General features: G+C 41.7%; 1 protein-coding gene across 2 annotated transcripts in view; it reads left to right on the top strand.

Annotated features, from left to right (window-relative positions):
• The window catches only part of ano1a (anoctamin 1, calcium activated chloride channel a), a 118,943-nt gene that overhangs the window by 1,799 nt on the left and 93,072 nt on the right, over positions 1-24,072 (top strand). Inside the window, exons 1-2 of one of the 2 annotated variants that reach the window (XM_049595211.1) lie at positions 1,637-2,041; positions 12,247-12,401. In XM_049595211.1, the coding sequence (XP_049451168.1) occupies positions 1,972-2,041; positions 12,247-12,401 (225 nt within the window). In that variant the 5' untranslated portion in view covers positions 1,637-1,971. Of the gene's footprint in view, positions 1-1,636; positions 2,042-12,246; positions 12,402-24,072 lie in introns of those variants that run through there. The other variant, XM_049595212.1, reaches the window with a different exon arrangement.

The raw sequence follows: 24,072 nt of genomic DNA, 5'->3' as shown, positions 1-24,072 counted from the left end.
CCTGTTACATGCATTGTCTTCTTTCAAAATACACAGGAAATTTATGTCAGTACAACACCGCAAATAAACGTGGTTAGGTTTAGGAAAAAGAACTGAGTTTGGTTTTAGAATCTTGCGGGACGTGAACACCTCTCTCTTGGGGGAAAGTCAGTGTTTGTTGGACCCATCCACCGCCCCTCCCGCCTGCCCCACTCAGACTTTCGTCGCCTTAACTTTCATCCTGTACGTACATCCTGTAAATGTATATTTGTAATATTAAGTAATATCATCTCGCAAAATTAGTCTCAGTTGTTATTACCTGACACGCTCAGGCCTCTGTAGTCAATAGGTGGAACGTCTGATACTCAGTTTCTGTACCCCTACGTTCACCTTTGGGGGCACCCCACCTATAAAGGGGTGTCTCCCACCTTACCTCAAACCTTTTGCTGTTGTGCTCCATGGGAGAGGAGCTCAAGTTATGTGGTTGTTATTGACAGAGGATTTTGTTTTACCTCTTGCTGTCAGAGTTGTCAGGATGAACGCAGATCACCTCCAAAGATATCCACGATCTGGACCTCTTCATATCAACAACACTAGAGTCCACCAGTTACATGAGCATTGTTCCAAATCCATCCATCTCTTTGTCTTCTAAACTGCAGTTTATTCTTTATTCTCAATCAGTGGAGGCTGTTGCTTACAGGCTTTACTGCTACAGAAAAAGACAATTTTACAAATTTGTTATACACCAAATCTCTTGTTGTGGTCTTCTGAACTTTAATAGATTAGAAAAATTGGGAATGTAAAACAGCTGAGATGAATAAAGCACATAGAACGACAATAAGGGCATGGATGGATGTCATAGCTGCTCTTAATAATCTGTAGATTTTAACGCTTTAACCTCAGCTGCCCTCACCTCTTAATATGGTGATTAACTTTGTCGGTACACTTTGGCAACATAAAACACTTCCTGTTGGTCTGACGGTATTTCCAGAATCCTCATCCAACCATCTGGATGAACCAGTTCCCCAAGTTAGGCTGTAGTTTGTAATTCATGCCCATGATGACATAATTTTCTTGCTTATTTTTTGTGAAACATAAGCCACTATGAATGCCAGTATCTTCTGACTCCTGACTTCTCAAAGATCTTAGTGTCTGTTATTTATCAGAAAATTACACTTGAAATGAATGGTGATGAATGAGAAGTCCAAACTGGGGCGACCCTCCTCTCTAACCCTGACAAGAACGGCCTAATTTATGATTATGCAAAACAATTTACCAAGATTGTATCAGTTTTATTCTAACTAGGCAGCAAATAGATGACAAAGTAATGCCACAGGCAAACATAAAAGTTGATATAAGTCTACAAAATGCCTGTGCTTTTCAATTAAATTTATAAGAACAGTTAATTAAATTAAACTTGCTTGCTATAAAAAATGTAAGACCAATCCTCAGCTCTTGTAGGAACAACTGGTAGAGAGCTGAGGAGAACGGTCTCACTTCATCACCTCAAAACTGAGCTGAGCTGTGGCCAGGTAAGGCAGAAATCCACATTTCCCTGTTTTCCTATGGGACTTGAATGCAGCATCATTCTCCACCGTTTTGGCACGATTTTCGCTCAGCTCCTCTGCGCGTTATCACTCCTGCTGTGTGTGAGTGGATCATCTCATTTAGACAGAGAGCGTCCTCACACACGGACGAGATGTTTTAGGATCTGAACAGTCTCATTCTGACAGATAATGTCATTTAATCAGGATTTATTCAGACCTGAAATATCTTTGGAGGAGTAGCTTCTTTTGGACAGATTCTGCAGGGAAGCAGTTTGACATTAGTCTCTCAGCTTTCCAAAAAGAATGAATAAGTGGTAGCTCTCCGGCCAGCGTTTCTATGCAACAGCGCAGGCGGCTGTGAAGCCACGGAGCACACGGAGGGATAGATGCTGTAGCAGAGAGCGGCTGCACTGTAGATCTGGACTCAGAGCGCCTTTTAAAGCCAATGGAGCGACGAGATGATGGAGACGAGCTGGTCGGGAGCGTAGATCACCATGATAGCGCAGAGGAGCCCGGTAAGAGCGCGCTGTATCCAACATTTTGCAGGAATCGCAGGAATATGACGATGATGATGGTATTTTGCGCGCCCTGGCTGCGACGTAGAAAATAAAGCAGTGTGTGTGTCTGCTCTCAATTTTCTATTTGTCAGAGATGTCCTTAAATTCCCCATGGTTAGTTCAGGGTTGGTTCAGGTGGATTGTTGCTGCTGATAACGCACATGGGCGCACTGATACTACCAGATGTTTGTGTGGGGGAGCCCTCACATCAGTGGTACTCACCACTGTCCATGAGATTATCTTTAAACATCAAGATGCTGATGGGTTTTACTGCTGCAGACAAGATCTTAACATGCATGCTGGTACATGATATCCTGCAGCTTTACATACCATAAAGGGACAGTTCAGTTCAAACCTGACCACAACCAAAACACTTAAAGTGATGGAAACAGTTTACCCTTAACCTTAAAGGTGCACTTGAGATTTGTTTTCACAAAGGTTAGTATAACTCCATGTTTTGCTCTACCCAAAAGACTCGTAAGAGGCTAAATGCTCCACTGTTATCACCTGCTGTAGTTTGTAACTTTGTCTGTGCTGGGCTGGTAGTGCACAGTCAGTTTTGGCTGAAATCAGCTGCCTGCTGCTGGAAACATGATGGATTAGGATGCTTTCACATCTGTAGTTTGGTTCATTTGGTCGGCACCAGAGGGAAAAAATAATACACTGTTGCATTTTAGTTTTTGGTGCAATTCCTTATGAATAGTGACGAACACAAAGACAGGATGAAAAGAAGGCATCTTGCACAGTAGTGATTCAGGGCTTAATACTGTGGGGTCACCGTCACACACTTTTTAATGGACTTGATGAACAGACAGAGTGCACGAGTCGGATACGATGATGGCAGTCTTATCAGTTCTTTGCAGGGAAAATAACCTCACTGTGTATGTGTTACCATGGTTACATGTATGCATCAGCAAAAATAGGTTATGTGATATATGTGACCTTTGTCAAGATCAGTTATGAGATCGTGAACAGATTTCAGGATCAGCAGATGGATTTATTATTGGATTTATTCAAATCCTGTGGTTGGTTCGTTTTCTTTCACACCACAAACGAAATGCACCAGAGTCTGTTTGGAAGCAGACTGAGACCCACCTTTTCAAGCGGTCTCAACCGGTTAGGCATACGTGTAGATTTTAGGGGGCAGCACAGGGGACACGTCCCCCTCGATATTTAGAACAAGTGCATTTGACCCTCTGTGTCATACGTGCCCACCCCCCAGTGCTGCAATGAAACCTACGCCCTTGGAGTTTGGTAGTAAATATTTGTGGGTGTGTCACTACAAGCCACACCTTTTACATTTAGTCAGTTGATCCATTGTTTGTGTTTGTGCAGCTATAAACACAAGATAACCATTTGAATCAGTGTGTCACAAACATGAACTTTGGCAATTAATAAACGTGTCCATCCCCCCGCACTGCCATAGCCTCACCGATGATAACTGTAAACCCCACACTTGTGCTCTAACATGTTCTGACTGTGTTGATCACTCACTGACGAAGACATGAAGGTGAGCTGCCAAGGCGAGAGGTGGTACCCCTGCTACTGACCAACCGTTAGCGTAATCATTGTTGGATCATTTTACCTTTATGTTTGATCTACCCAGACGGCAGCACCCTCAACAGCTGCCTATGTCGCCTATAGGAAGATCCACCTCTGACCCACTTAATCATTGTGTCCACATTACTGATGATTATTTATCAGAAATATCATTATGTAAATATTATGTGAGAGCACCAGTGGTCAATTCTAAAATATCAATGCTGAGGTATTAGAAAATACTGTGATATTTGATTTTCTCCATGTCACCCAGCCCTGGCTGAAATGCTCATTCTTACAGTAGAATCATGTGGCAGTATCACTTTCCCATGAACAAAAGAGTGTCAGTGTTTTGGCACACATAGTGTGAATATTTGTTGTCAATTGATACAAGCTAGAAGTTGTCAGTTCACCTCACCCTGAGAGCCACTACTGTCAGCAGGTGCCACTACATACTGTTTGATTATTTTTATAATTCAGAGTGAACCACACCTCTGTAACAATGGACATGACAGGTTAAACACCAGGTGACTTCAGCTGGTTGGTTAATTATCTTTGTGGGTATTGAGATTCCTTACTTTCAAATCATTATTGCATGATCCCAGTCCCTGTTCTCAACCCAACATGCAAATGATATTCCAGTTATTTGCATGGAGATATTATCTCCTCACTGCATGTCTCTGGTTACGCTCTGCTCTAATTAGCCTGCACAGTAGAAACTGATGATTATTCTTTGATCTGTGGAGCATTGTTTTTGCTAAGCTGTTAACCAAACTTACACTGATTTTGCATATTATATAAAGTAGACATAAATAATAAAAACACAGCCCTGTGTGTGCATAGTCAGGAACAGTCAGGTAGACTGATCGTCGTGGTGAATGTTGATTTAGAGTAAAAACATTTCTTGTTGCTATAGCAAATCCAAGAACCACACTGGGTGCCGCCTGTCTAGGCTTTTTGCCAAGACTTTTGGCAGATGCTGTTAAATCTTGGGCAGGGTTGTGCTGTCATGGAATACCTGTGCCTACATATAAAACACCCCAAATCTGCTTTATATTATTGTACATTACATAGAAAATATGTATCCTGATATCTGAACACTTAGAGGATTTCCTGTGGCAGTACCAAGCAACTATCTCAGAGCACCATTAACCTACAAATGCTTTATTAATGCAGTGAGATAAACATGAAATATAAAATACAAAAACAGACACAGACGACACATTTGGTAAAGAACGCATGCTTGGGTTTATCTGAAGCAGTGCAATATGGCTGCACTACAGTACTGTACAAAGTCAAACTTGCCATGTCACATCAAGTTCACTTCAGGTATTTGAATCTGCAGATGCAAAACAAGCCTGCATGTTTACAGTACGCCTCACCTGAGGTGCTGTCGCATCTGAGCCAATATTCCCTGAGAGCTGGGAGGTCAAGGATTCATGTAGCTACAACAATTCTGGGATGAAGAAACAAGGCGAAGATTTTCTTAGTGCTTCTTTAAAAAAGGCCACATAAAAACCTAAAAACCCCATCGCTGTCTGACTTCCCAGCTTGTTACAACTTTGGTGCAACAGGTCATCTTACCTACGGTGTGAACGGCATATACATTTTGTGTGCCCAACCTTTGCAACAGTTTAACAGTAGCACGCTACCCTGCAAGCTGCAACCACTCGAGGCAATAGTGCACCATCAATTTACATCTACTAGAAGTGCTTGTTTTTTTCCACTGACAGGCTGAGATTGTTTTCCTATTTATCTAAAGGATCTCTACAGAGAGAACAAAAGTTTGTCTTTACCTTCTGCTTAATCTGGTTTGTTTTTTATTGTGTCTTTATTGTATCAGTGAGAGTTGGAGAGAGGAGTGTTGGAAAGAGTTTGTACAGAAATTGTAGCTCAGTGTTATCTGAAAGATTTTCAATGTCATGACTGAACATTGAGCCGATTCTGATGATGTGAAAATGAATGACACCTCTCTTTGAGTGACACTTGATTACACACAATACCAAACAGCCACCTCGAGAAAACGTGCTGCACCCAGCACCCTTTTTTCACAGCGCTTTGCCTTTTTTGTGCGGCTGCTCCGAGCTCTTCTAGTTAAAAATCTCTGAACTCTTTAACCAGGAAGTCCCACTGAGATTGAAAATGTCTTACAAGAGAGACCTGGCCGTGGTGGCAGCCAATTTAAAACCAATTTAAAATGCAACAAATACAACATATAATACAAAAATTCACAATAAAACAACAACTATTCAAACAAAGTGGCCTCTCAAGAAAAAAAAGCACGTCTCTGTTACGACGTTCTTCATCTTCTTCTTAGATCTTTTTGAAGATTGTCCCATGTCCATGTTGCGGAGTAGGGGAATGCAGTTTTCCCTAGATCTGTTAAAACCCAGGGTACTTTAAAAAGCAACCACTTGGGGGAGTATAGCTGGAAACTACGAGAGCTGACACACAGAAGGGTCTGTGCTAGCTTTAGCTGGCTCACTATCACAACAAAGAGAGCAGTGAGAGCAGATCGGTCGGTGAACAATGTTGCAGATTGTTGCTAAGGAGTGTTGTGCTTTATCATGGTACAGTTATAAGCTTCTTGTTAACTGTGTAGTCAACCCTCTGTTAATGTGGCATTGCATTAACTTCCTAGCTAACGTTAATATCAAGATATTGTTGTCATAGAAACAAACCCATACATAGCATGTCATTAAAAAAGCGCTGGGAGTGCTTTGTTATGAAGCACTCGTCAGTTTCCTGCCACCACTTTACAGCTGAAGATGAGCACTATGTGGAGACAGACCCTTATAACAACAATTTGGAGTCTGTCAGTGGCAAAATCAAGCACTTTTAGTGGCTGTACATCGATGGTGCATAATTGCCCCAAGTGGTTATATTGCAGCCGGCTGCATTGCTCCCTTTCAGTACTGGACCACTTTCAAAAACTGTCATCTCCATTAGTCATTTAGACACGAAAATGGGAAAATAAGGTCCAGGTTGAAAAACAACAAAGTTTTCCTTTAAGGGAAGTTGTTTTTCTTGTGGTTTAATTGAAGGCTTTTGCTTCTTCCACCACTCTGAAGCTCTAAATGGCTTTCTGTGTTATAAGGAAACCCAGCCACAGTTACCCACTGGAAGGCAGCAGGCTATAGAAGCCATTAAAGGCTGCAAATACTGGAAACTCAGCTATGGTGTCATGTACTTTAGACAGCTTTATCACAGTAACAGGACTCAACATACAAGGTTGGTCTGGATGAAACTCTTTCTAACTCTTTCTGCTGGGCCGTATGAGCGGACACTTTCAAAATCCACTTTTCAGTTATGCTAATTCATTGTGGAAGGTATATTAAATTGTGGATAACCATAGAAACAATACTCAAGCTTGGTCATGTGATGGTGAGCCAGTGAGGGATTTCGTCTCACTGCAGTAGCTCTTACTGTCCATCAGCAGAGTTATCAGTAACAAGAACTGCAGTTCAGAGGAAACTGAGCATTTAAAATTCACTCTGTCGACAGGATGCAATGTGTTGTGCCCTCAGATTTAAAAAAAAAAGTCCATTTGTAATTAGCGCAACATCATATCCTTTGTATCTTGCATTAATGTCACCTAGTTTTTGCTCATTCAGTACGTTTACATGCACAGCTTAATCGAGCTATGCTCAAAATTCGATTCTGGCGTCTAATCGGACTTCTGTCCTTGTCCCAGTTTACATGCAACTGAGAAAATCGAATTACTGACGGGAACTTGTCCTCCTCAACACTAGGTGGCGATATGCTTCGTTTCAGCGGGTTAATACGGCCCCCTTTCCAGTTGACCTATTACGTCACTTAATAATAAACAGCTGGAGTCAGGCAGCAGAACGGCATTTTCGAACAACAACAAGATCGATAATCGTACGGCTTTGTTCATCTCGTATGTAATGTACGCATTACTGATTGTGCAGATAAGGTGCACGCTATCCCTCGTGGTCACGTTGATTTCGAGAGGCAGACAAGAACGCAGTATGCTGTTGGAGGGCTACAACAAGAGCATGTCTTGTCTGTTCCGGGGTCATACGCCAGCGCGGGGGGTGTGGAGCATGCGCACATGCATTGTCTAGTTTAACTCCAATTAAGGCGTATACATGCTGGAGAAAATCGAATTCCAATCGTATTATCTGGGTGTCTTAATCGGAGTTGGAGAACTCTGATATTAGTCTGAGTAACGCGTTTACATGCACTTCAGTTGTCCAGTTATAGTCGGATTAAGGCAATAATTCGTTTTTTTCAAGTGTCATGTAAACGTACTGATCGACGGTGTCAACAGCGAGGGAACAAACCACACAACAAGCTGCTGTAATGAGGGACCAACGTGCGCAGACTTTAGCATCAAAGTAAGACGTCACTTCTTATGACTTTTGAAATTCTTCAAAAGACACATTTGTAGCCATAAGCACGTGAAGCTGTCTAGTGCAGCTTTAAAGAACCACACATCACTGATGGAGTTGTGTTTTCGCCCATTATCTACAAACCACTTCACTGGCAACACTTGAGATTCACAAAGTCATCACCAGATTACCACTGAAACAGTTACATCCACTGACATGAAGTTGTCAAGTGCAGCTTTAATGACCACAGTGGTGGTTTTGTGTATTTGAGCCCATTAACGAGTAGCTCATACTTTACGTTATTGCCATAGGGGAGACCGGGGATGGTTGTAACAACACCACTTTCACCATGAAGGGATGACCCATGAGTCATGCATTTAATATATGACCCCTTCCTTCCTGACCTTGCATGTGAAATTCCATAGCTGTGCGAAGACGTGTGCAGATTTGACAGCCAAAATACTGAGTTGCCGCTCAACTCTGCAGTTACCCTCAGGTCTATGAAGCTTTTTAGTGTCTTTAATATAATTGTTTTGGTTTCAGGGCAAACAGCTTTAGTATTTTGGTTCAGTCTCACAGCTCTCATCAGTGTTGTTTCCAGCAGCAGCAACTGTGCTTCAGATAATCTGTGTTAAAGCCATTGTGCAGTGCACTACCTGCCCAGCACCAAACAGTGATAATTCAAAGTTAGCATCTAGCTGGTGAACATAGTGGAGCATGTAGCTGCTAAAGAGTCAGATTTTTACGGGGTGTCGGTAGTGTAGTGGATAGTGCCGGCGCCCCATGTACAGAGGCGATGCCTCGCTGCAGCCATTGCAGGTCTGACTCCGACTTGCGACCATTTCTGCATGTCACCCCCCCGCTCTCTCTCTCACCCCCTTTCACTCTGTCCTATACAATAAAGGCAAAAAAGGCCAAAAAATAATCTTAAAAAAAATAAGTGAGTCAGATTTTTCCCACAGGAGTTGGTGGAGAAACACTAAGCCAGCTTATCTTTTTCCTTGAGAGAGGAACAGAAGACTGCCCTAGAAGCCTTTGTTTCCAGGAAGGACGTTTTTGATGTTTTGCTGACGGGATAAGGCAAAAGCATAACAGTTAGCCCCACTGTTCGGCAAACCAATGGGGCTTATTGCAATGAATATGTCACCATGTCTTTTGTTCTGATTGGCAATCATGCTATACAATTGCGTGCAGCGGCATTTGAAATGCCTCAGTTAGTGCCACCCCTTGGGTAGGAAGGGTGTATCGGTGAGGGCCAGACTCAAAATCTTTCTAGATTTGAGTCTGGATTTCCAAGCTAACATACAGTACATGTCAGTTGGCACACACCCAGTTTGGAGAAGTAGGCACGGGTGCCACCGTAGAAGCTCTTGTGCTGCTGTGGACAGGGTCAGTCACAAACATATTTAAGCCACTTAAAAAATCAATTTCAGTTTCAGTGTACAATATATTTAGAATGTTTTCACTGCTTTTACCATTGCTTTGCTTCCGTGTCGGACTCCAGCCTGCTTCTCCAAACTGGGGTAGTGCCAGCCGCCATCTACTGTATGTCATACACTGACTATGGATAAGTACCAACCACACTTCAAAAAATCAGAGCTATCCCATTAATCTCTCCTCTGTTGCTTTCTGAGGTTTCTTCCCTTTTTCCCATTAGGAGTGTTTTTGGGGAGTTTTCCCTTATCTGGATCACAAGGACAGAGGGTGTGCTGTGCAGATTGTGAAGCCCCTTTAGTCAAATTTGTCATCTGTGGTGTACATATTTGAATAAAACTGGCTTTTGGCTTTTGTGGTGTTGAAGGGAAAATCCATTTTGCTGCTTTGACTTTGCTGCAACACTCTTGCTTCTGTCATTAGATACTCCCTCCGGTGTGACACAGATATAACACCTGCTCTCCAAACATTAAATCACAGAAACGTTCTTGTGCTGCAGCAGTAACTTATATGATAAATCCATTTCAGCAGTTATTTGTGTACATTTCAACTCAGTTTTCCCACATGTTTCAGTCCTATAGAGGAACATCCAAATGTAAACACACAATATTTATTTGTGCTGGGAGAAAAGGGTCACAACCTCTAAATCAACCCAAATGTCAGAACAGGCGAAGGCAGCCGCCGCACTGATCACAAGCTTAAACATTAGGATGGTCTTAAAGATCACTTAATGTCATCTTATGACTGGTCGTGTGACCTTCTGTGCCGTCAGACACACACCACACACAGCGACATTCACACGCATTCATAAATATAGTGGCCACGTCTGGAGGTTGTGACTGTAGTATGGTCTTCATTCAGCATTTGAGAGGTCAGGTTTCCCTGTAATTTGAAGTTTGATGAGATTTTGATATAGCATACACTTAAATTGATATTGGTTTATTTAGATGGGACTTTTTAAGGTGGCTAAAATACGCTTTGTTGCAGCCCCCATTCACAGCAGTACATTGCTTAGCTTCCATGTCGGACTCCAGCCTATTTCTCCAAACTGGGGTAGTGCCAACCGCCATCTACTGTATGTAATGTACTTCCTATGTAAAAGAACCCCATATGACTCTAATCTGAACTATCCCTTTAAGGGACAAGGACTTACATCTGAAGTGACAATTGAAGTGACTGTTTTTATTGGACCCAAATTGGTCGCTCTGCCCATGCATGCTGCCATCTTGGTAAATATCAGATAAATGAGATATCTATTCCCACTTTAAACGTTGAAAACATCAGGTAATGCAATCAGGGCTGTGTCTTGCAGTGTGTAATAAGCAGTCATCCAGTGATGCTGACTCTCATTACAAAGACCCAGGAGATGCACATTAAACTGTGCTTACTATAATGGTTCCTCCTGAGCTTTTATTAATTAACAATATCCATCAGAGCTGTTGTGAAATTTGATTATTAGACTGTGGCCCAGGTAGAAGTAACTGTGTGTTTCAGCTTATTGCTGATAAATTCGTTATTTGGTCAGAGCTTCATTACACTGAGGAAGGTGTGGTGGAAAATGTCCGTGCCATTTGTGCTCCCTAAAGAGGGAACTAACTTCATAAATCCTCTCTCTGCTGCGATTGTACAATAATGACACCAAACAAATCGCATGTCAGCTGCATCAATGCACAAAAGGCACATGTTCATTTTTGGGACATTATAGGGGGACAGCTTGTAACATAACTGAGGCGTCTGTCAGCGTCTATGGTGACAGCTGTTTCCTGTAAGTGGAGGAGAGTGGCGAGTGCATCCCGCAGTTTATCTGTTTATGTCTACCCTTCCTCAGTGCACAGAGACGTTCCATAGTGTACTGTGATGTGTTTACTGCCATCACATCAAGTCTGTGAGGGCTGCTATCGGGGATAAAATGTGCTGCAAGATTAGATTTAAGAACCAAATTGTTTCCATGGGAACAAAAACTTGTACTCCATCTCAAAGTGCATTCTGAAAGGTTCTTAATGGTACTTATATTGGCAGTTTATGGAGGGTATGTGGAGAGGCTGCTGCTTTACATGATATAACAGGAATGTAACATTTTTACTTTATGTGCTGCTGATATTCACGTCAAAGCCTCAACTTAAGATTCTCACGCCGCACATGGACAAAAAACTATCTTTGCCTCTCTAACTTTGCAGATTATCATACACAAATGATATCCAAATGTGTGCAATATAAATCCTCCCTGCATCAATAAACATATGACTCAGAGCCTCTGTTTGAAGTGACTGCTAATATTTTTGTTTGAAAGCCACAGAGCTCACTGGGGATGTCTTTTAAAATAATACTTTGCAGATTATTTTAACCAGCTTTGTATCATGAGGGTAACATGTTCATTTGCTAGAGGGACTAACTGAAGAATCAATGAGCTTTGTATGCTGGGAATATTGAGCACCTGTTTTGTGGTCGATTTATTTAACCGTTACTTTTGTTCCACACCTATGTTCCTTTTGTCTCAATTGAAAGAAGCAAAAGTAGCAATGCACAATGTCATTTCCCGGTCTGACTGCGTCTGAGTCATTCATCCAAAATTTGAAAAGATGCTTGGTATGGTAGAGGACATACGTATGTTGCTCACATTAAAACATGGTTACTCTAAATAAATGCATCTCTGTGCAAAGAGTGAAATCCTAACATTTTATACCTTTGTCCCCGTTTTACCCCAATAATGAAAAAATCTAGAAGAAACAGGATTCTTATCAGGCAGTAATTAAAATGAAATGGCTTGAAATGCATCATGGGCAGAGCTACGATACTTAATCACATGGCGAATCCATCTCTCTGTGCCTCTGCCAGGTTCTCCTCCCCTAGCTCGTGAGCACTCAGGCAGCCCACAGCAGGAGGAGCCCGCCACAATGAACCGGAACAGCAGCTACCTGCCAGTCCCTGGCGATGAGAACAACCTGGATGTGGACTTTGAAAACACCAAGCCCAGGAGCAACGAGTCCATAGTAAGACATTACATTCAATCAGTGTGTGTGTGGAGAGGTGCCGAGTTTCATTCACTTTGCAGGTCACTACAAGCACAGAGAGTTTCTTTGTGGGTACCTATGTTTTAGGTCTGCTGTTTATTGTGGTAAAGTTGACACAACTGTTCTTAAGCCCTAATATAAGGGATGCATGGTATTGGAATTATTTTGAAGATATCCGATACGCTGAAATATAACAACTCATTTGGACGATAACCAATACCAATATCGATCTACATCCTCTTTATTCTGCACCTAATTTTATTGATCATCACATCTCTTCTGTAGTGGAATCAACATCATATTATACATGCATACTCTTATCATGACGGCCCACCAGCAGATGGAGACATGAAATATACTACTTTTCAATATATGTAACATTCACTCGTTGTGCATAGTAAGAAATAGCATGTTGGCCAATTCTGATGACGTGCCGATAGAAGCACGGAATATAGCAGAGCGACATATCCTCATACAATGGTTTGTATATTCATTCATCCATTGCCAACCGCTTATCTGAAGTTGGGTCACAGGTGCAGCAGGCTGAGAAAAGTATAGTATCCTACAAAATGACATTACGTACTTAACGTAAAGTTACTGAGGTAAGGTTTAGGAAAAGGAATGGTATGTGGACTTGCACTTGTACAGCACCTTTCTAGTCTTCCAATCACTCAAAGCGCTTTTTACACTACAATCAAACTAACAAACACAAACTGCTGATCTTCTGTTAGTAGACGATCCGCTCTACCTTCTGAGCCAAAGCCATCCAAAACATGGCGACAACGTTCCTTAAAATGACTCAAAGTTCACTCCAAGTTCGCACAATGTCGCATCCTCGTCTCCCGAGGGAAAGTCCTGTGTTTTGTGACCCATCCACCACCCCAACCTCCAACCGTACTGGAACGCTTCCTTCTTTGCTCACATCACTACAGTAATCTCAGCCTTCCCAAATATGGGGTTTTACATGAATTATTAGCTCATGATCACATAGGATATGTTCAACTTTTGGGGCATTACTTTTTGTAAGAAAACAGTACACGAGAGCAGACTGACCAGAGTCAAGAACAGGACTGTGAGTTGTGTTTACAGCCACCAAAGAGAGAAAGATCTTCTGTTAATGTACAGTGGTGCCCCTCTTCCTGTGACTGTGAAGGCTCATTAACATTTGCAGATCGTTAATATCACAAGGCTGAATTAGAACCAGAGGTCCAGAGTCACCGTCTTGACAATAAGACTGGAGACTAATCTGTTGATACATGCAGTATATTAAAGTTATAGATAGTACGAAGGTCCAGTGTGTAGAACAGAAGGTGATGAAGCTTTTATCATGAGAAATACATTAATTTCCCTGTTTGGACTGATAGTCTCATAAGAAGTAGTTAGGAGCCAATGGAGTCTGTTAAGGCACATTTTAATTTAAATCTAGTGTCTGTGAGGGAAAAGTATTCATTAAAATCTTGTTGCCACATACTGTACACACAGTCAATGTGCTGATGCAACATTTACACACAACAGTTTGTGTATCTGCCTACACAGCAATGCGGCAAACAATAAAAATCGAACCATTTCCTGAAGAAAATTCCTACTGATAGCAATGTATCTTCAAGTCCATCAAATCATTGTTCACCCTGAAAAAGAGCATTGTGTTAGGACTGATACAAGGTCAAGAGCACACAGGTGGGCCAACATACATACTCTATGTCACCCCTGCTATGTGAGTGTGTTTTATGATCAGGCTCCACACAGTCACCATGGAAACAAGTGATGCTCTGGAGCTCAGGTCAGTGCAGTAGCCAGGAGAAAATGCTGGTATTGTACAAATGCATTACATTTGCACGTTTCATATGTATCATATTAGTGTGATAGTGACAGTTTATGAGCTGACTTTGTCACCTGGAGGTGGAGGGGATGGTGAATGGCTTCACCTTGGCGAGATGCCTGCCAAGCTGCAGATCACTTTTTGAGACCAACAGATAACAAACGCGGCTATAATTTAGTGAGTCATTGCTGTGTTTCCAGCAGCTTGTTAGACACCAAACATTCGTGTTTTGGAGCAACCCATCACTGTTTCCGGTGGCTTTCTAGGCACCAAATACAGGTGTTTTGTAACAATTGCCGTGTTTCCAGTGGCTTTTCAGGCACCAAATCAGGTGTTTTGTAGCAACCTGTCACTGTTTCCAGGGACTTTTTAGGCACCAAACATAGATGTTTTGTAGTGAGCTGTTGCTGTGTTTCCAGTGGCTTTTTAGGCACCAAAAATGGGTATTTTATAGTAACTTGTCACTGTTTCCAGGGACTTTTCAAGCACCAAACATAGATGTTTTGTTGTGACCTGTTGCTATGTTTCAAGCAGATTTTTAGGCACCAAACATGTTTTTTTTGTAGCAACTTGTCACTGTTTCCAGGGACTTTTTAGGCACCAAACATGGTTATTTTATAGCAACCTGTCACTGTTTCCAGGGACTTTTCAAGCACCAAACATGGATGTTTTGTCGTGACCTGTTGGCTGTGTTTCAAGTAGATTTTTAGGCACCAAACATGGGTTTTTTGTAGCAACTTGTCACTGTTTCTAGGAGCTTTTTAGGCACCAAACATGGGTGTTTTGTAATGAGCTGTCGCTGTGTTTCCAGTGGCTTTTTAGGCAACAAATATGGGTATTTTGTAGCAGCTTGTCACTGTTTCCAGGGACTTTTCAAGCACCAAACATGGATGTTTTATTGTGACCTGTTGCTATGTTTCAAGCAGATTTTTAGGCACCAAACATGTTTTTTTTTTTGTAGCAACTTGTCACTGTTTCTAGGAGCTTTTCAGGCACCATGGGTGTAACATGGGTGTTATATAGTGACCTGTTGCTGTGTTTCTAGTGGATTTTTAGGCACCAAATACCGGTGTTTTGTGATGATCTGTTGCCGTGTTATCAGTTGCTGTTAGGCACCAAATCAGGGGTCCGTTTCACAAAGCAGGTTTAGTGAAAACTCAGAGTCTGTTAACCCTGAAATGAGGGAAACTCTGAGTTTTCCGTTTCAAAAAGGGAGGTAACTCAAACCAGAGAAAGAGGGGTACCTCTAGCCTGTTTCAGAGAGAGAGGTAACTTAAGCTTCCGGTCAGTTGCCGTAGTAACAGACTCTATGAACCTAACCTGGTCGAGACCAGGTTTTTCTGAAAGAACCTCGAGTTTCTCTCTGTCTCCGCCCTCTTTCAGAGCCACACACTCCATTTGATTTCCTCATTCATTCAGTCAGCAGGCGAGTTTTGGCGTAGCCTAGTTCTGCCGTCTGTCTTTTAAAAAAATCATTTAAAAAATCCGAGTCAGTATATTATAAGTCCATTAGGCACAGTAGGTGGCGACTTTTTTCACTAACATGGCATCTCCTTTTGAAAACGATCCCGTGGATGAAGGTGCAGCATTACTGCGCAGAGAATTAAATGTTCGTCAGGAGATGGTTATCAGGCCGTGCATAGATGTTTTAGCATTTCCAGACAATTATCTTTTTGAGCGGTACCATTTCACGTCACAGTCCATCATCTACATACACAACCTAATCCGTCCTTACATTTGCAACATTACCAGTTGTAGTCATGCTCTCACATCCCAGCAGATATTGTGTGTTGCGCTGCGTTTCTTTGCAAATGGAAGTTTTTTTGTACAATGTCGGAGATGCTGAGCACTTGAGTAAGGCAACTGTATGCAGGGCGGTCAGAAAAGTGTGCTCGTTTTACAGGCATCTGCCTTCTTTCTGTTGGCTGAGTAGAAGTCTGTGTTAGTTTAAATAGGCTTAATTATTTAACAGAACATGATATAGATAAGAAGACATTTATGTGTGTGAAAACAGCATTATGTTGGGGGTAAAACAACTGCACAGTCAAACAGCCACTTAATATTTACTTTACAATGTAAAACATGATCAAAATGAGGTACCCATATGAGATTATGCCGAGGTCTTACCTGTTTGAACAATGTTTTTATATTTAATCCTAAACTGCTGCCAAGTGCGCTTCTCCCCCGCGGGATTGCGCCCAAATGAAATAAATGAATAGGCTACCATTCAAGCAGTTTTCCCTGTAATATTATTGTGATTGCAAAGGACTACATTTAAATTTACGCATTGACCCGAGCAGCAATGTTTTCCCACGCCGTCTCCCTCTCTTTTGCAGCTGCAGCGATGTTTCACTTCTTTTTGAAAACGTGTGCAAACTCACCGTACCGGTGAGTCGTCGAATTGAGGCTCCATTGATGCTGGCTTTTTATAGTCGTGGTGCATGCGCTTAACTCCAGGTGAAACTACTCCGAGTTGATTAAACTGATTCAAATCAGCTGTTCTGGAACCGGAAACTCAGAGTTTCCTATCTCAGAGTAGATCAACTCAGAGTTCAGGATTAGACTCAGATTTTGTTGAACCTGCTTTGTGAAACGGACCCCAGGTGTTTTGTAGCTAACTGTCACTGTTTCCAGCGGTTCTTTAGGCACCAAATGCAGATGTTTTATAGTGGCCTGTTGCTGTGTTTCTAGTGGATTTTTAGGCACCAAATACAGGTGTTTGTGGTGAGCTGTTGTGGTGTTATCAGCTGCTTTTAGATTAGCTTTTACATGAGTGTTTTATACCAACTCGTCACTGTTTTCATTGGCTTTTTAGGCACCAGTCGTCTGTGTTTTGTAGTGACTCGTTGCTGTGTTTTCAGTGGCTTTTTAGGCACCAGATGTTGGTGTTTTGTAGCGATCCATCACTGTTTCCAGTGACTTTGGGTGTATTTCAGTGGCTTCATGGCTGATTTTCTTGCTGGGATTATGGCACAAAAAGAAAAAAACATTGCTGTGTAAACTTTCAGTGTCTCCACAATGTGATCGGGTTGCTCAGGTATGTTGTGCACAGTTCAGTTAGGCATGTGAGATTGCTGCTGCAGGGAAATGCTGTTCATACACATGGCGACCACTGGGAATTACTCAGCGATGTGGTGCACAAATCGTTTGAAACAGCCAACAAACAACCATCAGTAATTTCATGCGGACAGTCTTTGGACTCATCCCTTGTTAGTGTTTCTTTAGTGCACTCATAAAATTAATTTGTTGATCCAGTGCCTATATAAATGTGCAGTTTTTTGCTCTGTTTGATAACACAGCAGTGATTTGGACAACAGTCAACTCCATAGTTTTCACATTTGCTTTTCTAATCATCCAGTGTCAGGGGAACAGGAAGTGTTACATATTAAATGATTAAAATACAACATAGCTCTTGGATATTGAGCTTAAGCAGCAGTGCACAGCCTGTGAAGAGAACAACACTTTAAGTGCCACTTGAGCTGAAGGATATTCTTCCAGCTCAGCACCTCTCTTTAATAAACCTGCATATTCAATGTCACGGCAACCAGCACTACAGAAATCATTCATACCGGAGAACAAAGATCTAAATGAAACAACACTAGAGAATATTCATTAAACCTCACAGTGCATCTGTTTTAGATTTTTTTTACGTGAAAAAGGTTGCCTGAAGGGGTTGAGAACGGCTCTATGAGAGATTTGAACCAAGGTGCAGCCAGACAGCTAAACAATGAGCTTGACATGAAGACGTAATGAAGGCTTAGTCTTGGAATATGAATTTGATAAATATGAATTTGATATCATTTAAAACATAAATATGAGCACAGAAATGCAAAATTTGTAAGTAAAGAAGATAATTCAGATTAATCAATACAAGGAAAATGTACATATAGCACATTTCATACCCAAACTGCAATACATATTTCACAGATCAAAGCACAAGAAACACATGCTAAAAACAATAATAGCAAGCAATCAAAAGCATACAGAGTACAACAACAAACAACAAAATTCAAAAAAAAAAAAAAAAAAAAAAAAGTTTTCTTTGTCCAAAAACAAGATAATTAAATGGTAATCTTGGGATGATGGGCTGGAAAAAATAATCTATAACTAGGACTGAATATTACTTAAATCCTAAATTGAAAAGCAGCCGCGGCCAGTCTCAGTGGATATGAAAATAGGGCTTGAAGGTTCATTTGCATAATTGATTGTACATGTGGTCGAGCTCAGAGGAAGTTTTGGTCCCAAATGGACTTCTGCTTTGCAGCAAAATGAAAATTGCTTCTCTTTTCCACTGGTGCGATGAAGTATTTTAAAAGGTCTATTTTTTGCTTACCTCTTGTGGTATTAAGCTGTGGAAATACTTTCAGTTAAAAACTTTGAAAACACTGATGTCTGCGGAGTCAGGAGTAACAAGGACACGGTTTATGGACAGATGTGTTCCACTGACATTTTTTTAATGTTGTGAGCCCCACAAATTAAATTTACTGTGTAATGGTGTAAAGATATCTCAAAATTTGGAAACAGTTTATGTGCATCAAAAAGCGTCAGAGGGAATCATTCCCATACAAACACAAAATTTTCTTTCAGTGATCAAGTAGTTCGCTTACAGTATCCATTGGTGAATTTAAGGGCATCATAAAGAATGTGGTGACAGAGACATGTGCTTGTTTTCCTTGAGAGGCCTTTATGTTTGAATAGCTGTTGTTTGATTGTGGATTTCTGTATTATATGTTGTATTTGTTGCATTTTAATGTGTTTTGATTGGCTGGTACCTCGGCCAGGTCTCTCTTGTATGAGATTTTCAATCTCAATGGGACTTCCTGGGTCTTTTCATACATGACAACATGTGAAAAACCAATTTAAAACTATTTTAACTGTATTTTTTTTTTTTAACTTTACTTCCATGATACTTTGCCTCAAGATAACCTGTCTGCTTGCAGCTGGTGAGCTGAGGCTGCTGCTGCGTGCACATTCAAATCAAATAAGGAAAAATTAAGTCAATTTATCTTCATGAATAACGCAGTCTCGAAGTTTATGACAAACTGCCAAAAATGAGCCAGTGAGATGCAGCAGTGAAACTTTTCATATGGCTGCTAGTGATGGAGACAGAAAATGTGTATAGGGATCATGTGGATTGAGTACTGTGCTGTAGTGTACTTGGATAATACACAGTACAGTAGCCTAATTTGATTTGTGCTGTAATTTGAAACAGTCAATAAAATTCGGTGAATTGCAGAGCTTTCCATTTCATTACTTAATACATAAATGTCAGTTAGATAGTAATCTGCATGAGAAATAAAGAGATATTAATGATTATCCACTTATAGTGAACAGTTTCACCCCAACAGATGTGATCACTATAAAAACAAACTTATCTGCATGGACACTAGGGGTGAGCGATATGGCCCTAAAATAACAATAATATCATGATATGTTCATGTCATATGACAAATTATTCTCCTCTAATCATCACGCTGTAACGTGTGACAGGCTGTTATGATACCACAATTATCACACATTTACATATAGGTAGTTTTTGTCAAGCCGTGAGTGTCATGTAGGTTTACATTACCAATGTGACAAAAGGTGAGAGAGGAGAGGGAGAGACGCTGTGCTGCTGCCAGAGGAGCAGCTGAATGAGTTCCCTCTGAGCGGTAAGGGGGCGATCACACAGAAATGAGATGCTAGAGACACGGACGCTTCAAAGATGCTTGAAACGCTGGGAGCGCTTATTCAATGCACGCTAGCTACTGGCGTCTGACGCTCAAAAAGTTGAAAATATTTTAACTTTTCAGCGTCTACGCGCGTCTAAACACGTGCGTTTAAAAAGAAGCATCTACAAAAACGCCCGTCTAAAAAGATGCTTGAACGCCGGTCAGATGCGCCGTATCATAGGAAAACAATGGTTTTACTGGCGTCGCGTTTCTGGCGTTTCATCTCGGTGTGATCGCTCCCTTAGTCACTAAAAGAGTCCGAGGCTGTTCTTAAAACATTCAGGACGCCACAGTTTATTCCACACTACTGAAGCTGCTCCTCTTTTCTGAACCACTGCAGAGTCTGTAACAATTTCGCTTTCAGCCATGCCTGTTGCCGTGGGTAACAGTATGACGTCAATATGTCAACAGGTCAAAATATCGCAAGCATAAGTAAAAATTATACTGGTGTTATCGTGAAAGTGATGATGTGGCACACTCCTAATGGACACCACTAGAAGTAAATGTGTTTTTGTTCATTTAGGTGAAACGACCCTTTAAATAATCTCAGCTATGCCAGATGCATTATTGGTACTGGGGCCCGACAGTTTACTGAAATAAAAATGATTTAAAGCCCTGAACATCGAAAACCTGACTCCTCCAGCTGCTACATGGAGCCTTACTGCTGCTGTGAAAAACATTATTGACTTGAAAACTGCTGGTTTGTCTCGGCCTTGAGCTTATTATGGCTCAGATATGTGTGTGTGTGTGTGTGTGTGTGTGTGTATGTGTATGTGTGTGGGTGGCTGTGTTCATGTGGAAGCCCAGAGGAGAGGAGAACCTCATTTCCCGGTGGCTTAGTGAGAAAACAGTTCCTATTGGTGAATGATGCGTACACCACCACATCCTCATGCGCCCTCTGAGAAATGACCTCTGACTTTTGTAGCTATGACTACTTCCTGTTGAGAGACGGCAAAGGATGAGTGTGTATGTGTGTGTGTGTGTGTGTGTGTGTGTGTGTGTGTGTCTGTGTGTGTGTGTGGTGGGGATGAGGCAGGGGGCTATATGCAGTATACACATTCACGCACATACCAGCTCCTCATGATACGTCTTATCACACACAGAACACACACACTGATGTGTACACTGGGTCGGTGGCTGTAAAGAGAGAAAGCTGTTCCTGCTGTGTCAATATTAGTGTTCTGATTCATTGTTGATCTATGACCATGAAGGCAATTCACCTTCATTTAGCCGGAGTTTATGACTTTTTTATTGACTCATTGAGTCTGATCTTCAACATGTTATTGTCCTGTAATCGCCTCTTTATCACATGTAAACATCAGTGTTGTATACCAGCTGCTTTTATTGTGGTCACAAATTCCCATGCAGGAAGTGCTGTCTCCAGACTCCCATGTCTGTCATTGTTACATACTGCATACTCTCTAGTCACTTTATTAGGTACACCTGCATGTAGTCTGTTTTATTGAGTCATTACTGATGACTGATAATGAAACAAATGCACAGAACAGTGAAAATGCTATGATCAGATTACCCTCTGCAATGTGAGACCAGTATTTGTATTTAGGGATCATACATTGGAGAATCTAATGTCCTTATCAAAACTGTATTTCCCCTGAGTTCAAGTTGAGACCCTAATGCAAACACAACCAGGAAACTGAATGGTTAAAGGCAGGTTATTACGATGGCTGTTGTGGGCAGGGAATGGTGAAGCAGAGCAGTCTGAATCAAGAGGCAGAAGACGAGAACAAAGCTGGACGTGGCGGGTACTGGTTGAGGCTGGCGTGGTGAACCTGAGACACAGCACAGTGTGAACTGATGTCCAAAAGCACAAAATGACAAAGTGTCAAAAAACTAGAAGTTGGTCGTGATGTCTGTGTTGCAGAGGAGACTGACCACTCTGGCAGAGTCTGGATGTCTGGGCCGGGGTTTTATACTGCAGTGGCTTGATTGTACAAGAGGTTCAGGTGTGCAGGTTCAGCAGCTGCTAGCCCTCAGGAAGATTGGCAGGAGGAGGGAACCAGGAGGCCACATCCAGCAAATACACATAGAGAGACTACAAACAAACATGAGACACTAGTGGAAACAGGAAACACAAGGGAGAGGGAAAGTGGACACTCTAACACCTTGTTGGTTCTGCACACTGCCTGTTGTAGCGCCATACCAACCTGGCCTGTTATGAAAGCCCTGCTCGAAGAAGTGCATATTTAATGGATTCAGAGTGGACAGAGACAGACTTGTTTGCTGTTCAGACATGATGTTACACCCACATATTCTCATAGGGAAATATTTTGACTCGACACAATAACCAGAGAGATTTAAACAAGTTGGACTTGAACAGGTGTCATTTTCCTGGTTAAAAAAAGGATTACACAGGAGGGGAAGAGAAGGTGGAAGGTGGACTATTACACAATGTTTCTGTAAGTTATTAATTACTTACTCAGAAGGCTGTTTTGTCACTAAGTGATCCATCCGCCCAAACTCGCTTTATTTTCTAGCAAGCTTACTTGAACTGCCAACATAAGGCAACCTAAGGGTTTTACATGTGTATCTTAAAGGTACAGGAGGTCTTTATCATGAGCTGAATTATCGGCAGAGGTCTCTTCCTCTCCAAAACAAATGGACCGGGTGATTATAGCTGGTAAACACACAGAATGAAGCTGTTAAACATTAAAATGGAGGAGGTGCTAACTATAGTGGTACAAACACAAAAGGTCCTATCGAGAGTCGGTGTTTGATTTTTGTCCATCTGGGGCCAAACCTCTGTAGACGAGCACCCACAACTGTAGTTCAGAGGCAGAGCAGGTCATCCACTTATCGGAATATTGGTAGTTCGTTCCCTGGCTCCTCAGCTCCACATGTTGAAGTATCCTTGGGCAAGATACTGAACCCAAATTGCTCCTGATGGCCTCTCCATCAGTGTGTGAATGGGTACTGAGCAGGTGGCAACATGTACGGTAGCCTCGGCCACCAGTGTGTGACTGTGTGTGTGTGTGAATGGGTGAATGTGACATGTTGTATAAAAGTGCTTTGAGTGGTCAGAAGATTAGAAAAGTGCTATATAAGTGCAGTCCATTTACCATTTACCATCCCCATGTCGATATAACGGCTCATTCTAAGGTAACAGACAGAGTATGTTTCTTATTTCTGGGTGATTATACTCTAAAGAAAACATACTTATGTGTGTCCCCCTAAATCCTACACGCTGGACCTTTAAGTTACGTACCAAATGTAGTTATTTGAACCCAAAGCATGATCTTTTCCTAAAACTAACCAAATAAACTGCGACTGCTTCACAACATGAGTGCATGTGTCTGTCACTTGTACGCTCTAACAGTCAATTATGTGTTTAAGGAGTCATTGGCAACCAGCCTATTCTGTCATTTAGGTATGAGGACATGTTGGAAGTTTCAAGCCATAAAACCAAAACAATGAGCTTAAAGATGCTTAATCATCAGCAAGCTACTCCTTTTACATTAAGGCTCAGACATACCTCCTGCACAGTCACTGCATAGTTGCGGTCATGTAGACATGCAGGTGGTTTTATTCATAGTACAATTGACGGTTCGCTTCAGACCTCAGCAGTAAATGGGAGGTGAGCTTACTATCTTCCTGCCAACATCAGGTGAACGTGAAACTAAAAGGTGCAGTTGTGTCTGGAGTGAATGGCTGTCAAATATCCAATTTAAAACTAACTCCACCGTTGTGAGGCGGCTGCGGCTGGCTTGATAGCAACATTTTGGACTGGACTGCAGTGTGAAACAAGAGACTGGAACATGTGCAGTCAGCATGCTTGCTTTGCCTACAGCCCACGTGGTCTGTGCTAGGGGTGACCCCGAATAGTCGATGATTCGGTGATTCGATTCGGAGAAGTCTGATTCGACTGCCAGTCTCGCCGTTGAATCGTTGTAAAATGTGGTTATGAAACAAGACCGTACCATTCTGACTATATGGGGGTGCTCACTGCTGCCGAACATCTTGATTTGACATAGAATGTATTTGTTTTCTAGTAATTCATGATATATAGCCTATTTTGATACAAACATCAGCCTAATTTCTGTTAATAAAACACTGAAAATGACGCGTGTGTTTAATCAGTAGGCATAATCATTACTACGCA

This window comes from Epinephelus fuscoguttatus, linkage group LG2 (assembly GCF_011397635.1).
Source record: "Epinephelus fuscoguttatus linkage group LG2, E.fuscoguttatus.final_Chr_v1".
NCBI lineage: Eukaryota > Metazoa > Chordata > Actinopteri > Perciformes > Serranidae > Epinephelus > Epinephelus fuscoguttatus.
The sequence above is the reverse complement of the archived record's forward strand: the minus strand, read 5'-3'. Positions and strand labels throughout refer to the sequence as shown.